Raw genomic sequence first — 7,608 nt, 5'->3', positions numbered from 1 at the left:
CTGGATGGAAAAAAACTTTAAAAAAAGAGATCAAAGAGCAGTTTGTGGTCATAGTAACTGGCTATAGACACCCTTTAAAAATATCAAGTTATGTTTCATTACTGTATGGTGGTTATTTATTTAATATGGCTACAGCCTTTATGCCCAAAAAGTTCTAAACTGTAGGGTGTCTTTTCTGATGGTATCTTAGGCAAGCTCATCTATTCAATTTTTTTAAAAGGCTTTAAATTAAAACCTCACATATGAACTCTCTGCAAGTATGTAAAGAATGTCAACAACTTGACCAAACACGAAATAAAGAACTCCAAATGAACTTTCATAAACCAGAGGAGCACAAACCATGGATTATGAACTTACTACACAAGTTATTTCTTGCCTATACCCCAGTCAGTGCTTAAAACAACAAGCAAGTTAGAAGAGGGAAGATGGGTACAAACACAATCTCATCAATGAACATAAACTAACAAAGATGTAGATTTTCAATATACTTTTTTCATACTTTTGTATAAATGTATTTACTTGTGGAACATTGGTCTTAATATCCCCTTGTTTATACAAAAATACCTGTGCTTATCCCTTTAGACATTCTCAAAACAAATAGTATTATATTTCATAACTTATCCAGACACCACCAAAAATAATACTGCAATTATGATCCTCACCAGGAAGATTATTCCTAATCGCTTTCTTATGAAATCACTAATGACAGACTATCTGATCAGAAGAGATGTTGAAAACTTTAATTCCTACTGACTCTACCTCACATGGAAAACAGGCAACTCCCCCATCAAACTGAGTCTGTCAAAAAACACGTTGATTTAAGTTGATGAGTAGTCAAGAAAAAAGAATTATTATGGGAATGGTCTCTTTCAAGGAAGAGTTTGAGGCTTATTCATCAGTGTCCTACTTAGATGGTTATAACAACAGAACAGCCTGCTTGTTCCAAGCAACAGTGGTACCTTTTTTGCTGGCTGTGAAGTGATGATCTTGTTCCTCATGGTGCTCTCTACTGTGGATTGTTCCAAATTGCCTTCGGCACATCCTACAGGAGGTTGACACCTCTCTGGCCACAAATTTTGCTTCCCTTTTCTGAGGCATGTCCCAGCAACACACTGGTTTCTCACTGGTCTTCCTTCCATGGTTCACCTGTTAAAGCAAAGATGTAGCACACCCATCACAGGATACTGAAATAGGGGGCTAGACAGTACATTGAGTTGGAAGTACCATCAGGAGCACAATTCAAAGCAAAATTTTCATTTTAAAGCACAGCATCAAGAGGAAGGGTAAATAGGAGACTATATAAAGCACAAGGAGTGCATCTACATGAGACATTAATTGCAGATGTGCCTAATTAGCTCCACAGTAAAGTCCCTGCCTCTACTCATGTGATCCAATTAGGCCACAGTAAACAAATACACTCCACCATAAGATAGTACTTGTATTTAGTACAAGTACTAATAGTAGTACCTGTACTGAATACAAGTACTTGTACTTTAATACAAGTACTATCCTATGGCAGAGTTATTTACTGTGCAGCACCCCATGTGTAGACACTGACAGTGCTGGCTGGGGCACAAGGGTACTTCAGTGCAGTGGCTGCCTGCTGGCTAGCCCTATACTTCAGCATCCTTGTGGCCCAGCAGCCTCTTCATAGCACATTGAGCTAGGTCAGAGCAGCCCCAGGATTGGAGGTTGACCCCCCCTGCTCCCCTGCCAGCCAGGGCTGCTTTGACCTGGCTCAACATGCTGCAGTCCAGTGTGCATGTTCAAACACAGTGCCTGAGAGAAATAATCTCAGACACAATATGCCAGAGTTTATTGCTGCAGGTTAATTGCCCATGTAGACATGCTGGCAGAGGATTACTGATAGTAGTAATAATAAAATAGCAATAGCTTCAATAGTATTGGAGTGATGATGCAACTGTGATGATCCAGGAAATATACAAGAGGCAAGGATTTTTGTGGGTGATATCTTTTATTGGGGTAACTCTATGTTTGGGATGGACTTAGATGATCTTTTGGGTAACATACACCTGAATCCTTGCCTCCAGCAAGTTTCAATAACTTCATTTTAAAGACCATCTTGGAGCTTACTACAATTTTCAATAAAATTAGGAATTAGTTCCATCCTTTAATAGAATTCTCCAAATACCTCCTATATCAGTAAATAAATTATGGACATTTGTTAGACAAAAATTGCTTGGAACTCAAAATACATCATCATGAGCATGATCTCAACATTTAATTAGACTACTTAAATAAATGAACTTCTTCAGAGAAAAGAGACTGAATCCACATGTGGTTTTAAGATCATGAAAGTACTGTTCTTATCTTCATTGTGTTGGTTTACTTTCAAAGCTATTTTAATGTAATTATGTTCTCTGGCAAGTATATTCTAAAGCTATTAAACGCATAGAATGAGAGACCAAGTGACAGACAAACAAATAAAAGCTTGTACTGAATGTAGTAGTCTGTAAGAACATCAGTGTGTACAAGCAAAAAGATTTTTTTTCTGGGTTTCTCAGGATTATTAAATATAGTTTTATGGGTCACATTCATTTTGAGGGATCCCTGAGATGCCTTACAAAGTATTTATATTGGGTCCATGTGCCAGGCTGCTATACTGAGATATTTGTGATACTATAGTTTTCCCCTGTGGTATTTGCATGTTCAAATACGGTACCTGGGAGAAATAAACTTGGATGAAATATGCCAGAGTTTATTGCTGTATGTCAATTGCACAAGTAGACGTGCCTGCAAAGGATTACTGATAGTAGTAATAACAAAACAGCAATAGCTTCAATAGTATTGGAGTGATGATGCAACTGTGATGATCCAGGAAATATGCAAGAAGCAGGGATTAAGAGGCAAGCTGAATGTTGACTTTTTAATAGTGACTACAGTAAATAAAAGCAACACTTTCTTGGTGGAGAGCTGCAGTCAGTTGGTCTAGAACATAGTGTGCATTCTATTTTTGGAAACTTGACAAATCAGATGAATAAAGATTCAAAGGAGCTAATGGCAGGTAAGGGATGAACAATAAAATAATTATTTTCTAAGTGTCTTCTAACAAAAACCATACTGTACATTTTTTCCTTTAGGAGTTCCCATAAATGCCAGAGTAAGGACTCTTCTATGCCAGGTCTGATTCTAACAGAACTTCCATTAGGCCAAAAAGGTTTCTTCGACTTTCTTTATAGTTTTTATACGAAGTGAGATAGAGTTTCCTAGCCATATGTGCTACAGTTTATCTATGCTAATGCTTCAAACTAAATCACCATAATATTTGATTTGCGAGTGACACAAGTACAACATCCAGAAGAGGACTTACAAAAACTAGAGTATCCTTTGCACATCCTGAGCCCACAATACTAGAGATAATAAAAGAAAACTCTTCAGTTATTTTCTCGATCAGTCTACTAACACAAATTTTTATTCATATAGTACAGTCAAACTTTCAGGTTTCATACGTATTTAAACCAGTTTTCTCTTGTAAGATGTACTCTCAGTTCCAATATAAACTTTTGAATTAAAGTTAATATATGAGAAAGGAAAGAGGTAGGAAATGAATGAAATGTGTGCTAGGAGAAAGAAGAATCAGGGCCAAACAACCTCACCTCTTCATGATTCTGAAGCATCTCTTTTAAAACTACTTTACCACATTTTTCACAATTAACTTTTCCAAGGTGCTTAGCTCGGAAATGATACCTCAAGGCTGTACGGCTGATGAAATCATTCCCACATTGCTCACAGTTGTAAGACTTGAGCGACCACATCCTTTACAAAAAGGAATAAAGGAAGTAGACTTCACTGCAGAGAAACAAGAAAGGGAGATGTATCCATCTGAAAGACAGAACCAAACTACTATACTGAGCTGTGGTAAGGAAGTTAGTACAAAACATATAGCACAAATCAATACGATAATTTCCAAGATTGTTTTAAAACATGGTTAGTCTTACGGCTTGTAAGCAGATGCTGTTAAATAATTAGCAACACATTCCTACTAGCTTCCAGTGTACAAAAGACAGAACACCTCCCCCACCAATTACTGGTTTAAATATTTCTGAAACGTAAGTTGCACTGAAGCACCAGTTTCTGTCCATTATTTTTTCCATACATACTTTATTCAAGGAAGTTTATCCCATAGAAAGAGAAAACAATGGAAAAGCCCCTTTACTTTTTGCAAACTACATAATTATTTATATATACTTATATGTTTGAAAAAGGGAGCTAATCACTTTTACCTCTGCAAAGAAACATTCAGTGTCCACTTCATGGCAAGTGTTTCTCTTTCTTCTTTTCCCAGTTACAGTCACTTGAAAGGACTGAAAGCATTTCTGGCTCCATCCCTCAGAACCTAGGAATTATGGGACATGTAGTTTTTCCATGTTGCCATAATGAGTCCATTTCATCATTCTGCTGGGGTCAGAGGTTTGAAAAGCAGGAAGTTGCCTGTTCTGCAGCTAATGCTACCACTTTGACCCATGCAGCTCTTACAGGTTGTCTACATTGGGAAAGATTGATAGGCAAGTCTACAAGTATCTACTCGATGCAATCCATAGCAAGAATAAAAAACAAACAAACGCCAGGAGACATTTTGTGTGCACTCACGTGCTCATAATTGCAAGCTACTTTCCATCCAATATTCTATCCAAAACCTCACTTCTAAGATTCTTCTCAGAGTTATGCTAAAAGTGTCCCTTTAGGTATTTCTGGGATTTCCTTGCTGTCTTCCTTGCCTTCGCTACTAGACCTATGCAATTGTATGGCTCAGCCATGTATGCAGTTTTATCCTTAAGCAGCGATTTTCCATTATTTCAATTACCACTAACCAGAAAAGCATTAAATTGCTCCCTAATTTAGTTTAATTGGAAGGTGACTACTATTTCCAGCAGCTTCGATAAAGGACATGTCAAGCTTGGAAGGCACAATTAAGTGGAAAAGAGAGAAACGCTTCTGACAAAGATATAGCCTTTAAAAGCTCATGCCTCTCTGAATGAGTTAGATGCCACCCTGCCCCGTCTTCTGCCTAGATACTCAGAAAGTTATAGACAACAAAGGCACAGAAAAGGGCAAGAAATAAGGTATCAAGGTCTGGAGGCAATACAATAGAAGAAATTAACGTCCCAAACAGTAATGGAGTCATTAGCAGGCAAAGTAACAAACAATATGCAACACTTAGCCAGAAGGAATTAATAGTGCTAAGACAGGTAGATCTGCTGAACAACAGATGCTTGAACAGGACAGAGTGGAAGGGGCAAGATAAAGTATTGCAGGGAAAAACAAGAGAGTAAGATAGTAGAGGGGTACAAAATGGTCCCTATCTGATTTGGATTCGGCCCTAACTGGGGACAGTGATTCGATTCATTGATTCAGATTACTGTCCCCAATTCCATTCAGCCAAATCCGAATCTGAAGATTTGATGCTGATTCAGAGAATCAGTGATTCAGACACAGACACAGCTTTATATGTTTTTTCTACATACCTCAAGGTACCAGGTACGGCTCATGAACACTGAGATAGTGGGGTGGATGGAACATCCCACAGGAGTGCAGGCAGGGCCTCTACGTTTTTAGCGGTGAACCTGGAAGTGGACCGGAAGTATTTCCGGTCCACTTCGGAGTCCACCGGAGAGTGTACTGGGGGCCCCCCCACACACACCCCTGGCTTGGTGATCAGCTATGGGGGGGAGGCCGGGTGTCCCCCCAGACCCAGGAGGAACCCCCGCGTGCTGTCTGGCAGACCTGGAAGTGGACCGGAAGTGCTTCTGGTCCACTTCTGGGTCTGCTGCCGAGCGTGTTGGGAAGCCCCCCGCACTCCTGTGGGACACTCCATGTGCCCCAGTATCACAGCATTCACGGGCTGCCTGATACCTAGAGGTATGTAGAAAAAACATTTAAAAGCTGTGTCTGTATCCAAATCACTGAATCTTTCCAAATCAATTCAGAGGGTTCCAATTCGATTCAGAGAGATTAAAGTGTCCTCTGATTCAATTCCGATTCGGAGATTCAGCCACCAAACTGGGCCGAATCTCTACCGAATCAAATCGGGGACTGAAGCTTCGCACAACCCTATAAGATAGTCCAGCTTTGGTCTGGAGAGAAGCCTTCTATTCTAGCAGTTCTTCCATTTACTGATATGTTGCACATTTTGATGGCTCTGGCATATTGGTTACATACAATACAAATCTTTGTAAAATTACATCTTCTTCTAAGTTTAAAACTGTGTAAAGATCTGAGCACAAGAGAGATCCCATTCCAAAAAAAGGAGGAACACAAATCAGTGAGTCAAGTTCATCTCAATTTCCCATCTCTGTGGAGTGAAAGCAGAAATGTGAAGACATGGCCGGCGAAGACAAGATATGATACACAGGAGGGGGCAGTATTGAGTCTATTAGCATCAATGAAGGAAGAAAACAAAGGGTAAAAAATAATTTTCTGTCAAGACACTTAGAAACTTGGCAGCAATCTTTGTTGTTCTGTTGGCAACCCTGGCAACAAAGAAGCTGTGTGAGGTCTTCATTAATACAAGCTGAAAAATGAACACAGGGAAAGTCCCTTTTTTGCTAGCTACTGTGCGTCAGTCATGGGTCATAGGCTATAGGACACAGCTCATCAAAAGTCAGAGCAAGATAAAAAGGAAAGTAAAAACAAAACAAGCCTCCTAACATCCCCGCTCTGTAAAATTGTATATAATCAGAAACAGCTGCTAGGAAGCTGGGCATAATTTCTAACATCAGACAAACTAGCTGCTGCCATCATGTGCTTATTTGGCTGGCCTGCCCACCCAAGTAATCAATGGAAGCCTGGTTCTCACTCTTGAAAAAGAATAGGATTTGTGACTCTTTTGAACAGTTGCTTCCTACCCCTCTGCCATGCGTCATGCCGTAAAATTGGCACACTTTTGATTGATGAATGAATTTCAGTATGGGTCTACTCGTGTCCAATACTTTGGGGCTCACTATATTCCGTGTGTTCATGAGCTTAAGTAGCCAGTCGAGAGTCCGATACATCTAAGCTGCCATTACTAAATTCATCAAGACATTCTTAGCACTCATGTCTTTCTCCTTAACAGGTGACTAAGGACATGAGCCATAATTAATTTCATGTCCCTTAGCTCTTCATCTCTGACTTGCCTTTCTACAGTAATCTCACCGTAGTCCTCTTCACAACCAGCAAACCAAAGATATTGCAAGGATTGGCCCCAAATCTTTCAGAGTCTCCACTGTTCATATTCTTAAGGCAACATCCATAAGTAGAAAATAAAATGGCTTTCAAGGATATTTCCTTTCTTGCTAGCCAAGTCTTTGAGATTTTTATGGGCCTTGCTTAAAAAGGTAAAAGGTCACAACAATACATGTATTCACTGCAGGGAATAGGCTGCCAAGGTCCATCAACACTGCATAGATACGAACAGCTACTTATTACCACTGGACACTAGATAAATAGGTTGTGGTTACAAGAATTATTCTGTTTTTTTCTATTCACTAGAAACATGCAATTGATGAACTATATATAAGCAAGATGCTACTAACATTTTAACAAAGTGTTCCTATGTTAAATGCCCTGTGGCTAGAAGACACACACACAAAAAGCAACGAATTCTAC

General features: G+C 39.4%; 1 protein-coding gene across 3 annotated transcripts in view; it reads right to left on the bottom strand.

Moving 5' to 3' along the window:
- Positions 1-4,331, bottom strand: part of LOC109297450 (2'-5'-oligoadenylate synthase 1-like) — a 21,792-nt gene extending 17,461 nt beyond the window's left edge. For 2 of the 3 annotated variants that reach the window (XM_019517201.1, XM_019517202.1), the window contains exons 1-3: positions 4,245-4,331; positions 3,618-3,843; positions 960-1,132 (exon numbers count right to left, since the gene is read on the bottom strand). In XM_019517201.1, the coding sequence (XP_019372746.1) occupies positions 960-1,132; positions 3,618-3,625 (181 nt within the window). In that variant the 5' untranslated portion in view covers positions 3,626-3,843; positions 4,245-4,331. The remainder of the gene's footprint in view (positions 1-959; positions 1,133-3,617; positions 3,844-4,244) is intronic. The other variant, XM_019517203.1, reaches the window with a different exon arrangement.
- Between the last annotated feature and the right edge of the window lie 3,277 nt (positions 4,332-7,608).

This window comes from Gavialis gangeticus, unplaced genomic scaffold (assembly GCF_001723915.1).
Source record: "Gavialis gangeticus isolate Ggan-Ray unplaced genomic scaffold, GavGan_comp1, whole genome shotgun sequence".
NCBI lineage: Eukaryota > Metazoa > Chordata > Crocodylia > Gavialidae > Gavialis > Gavialis gangeticus.
Note: the sequence above shows the minus strand (reverse complement) of the source record. Positions and strands in the feature narration are given on the sequence as shown.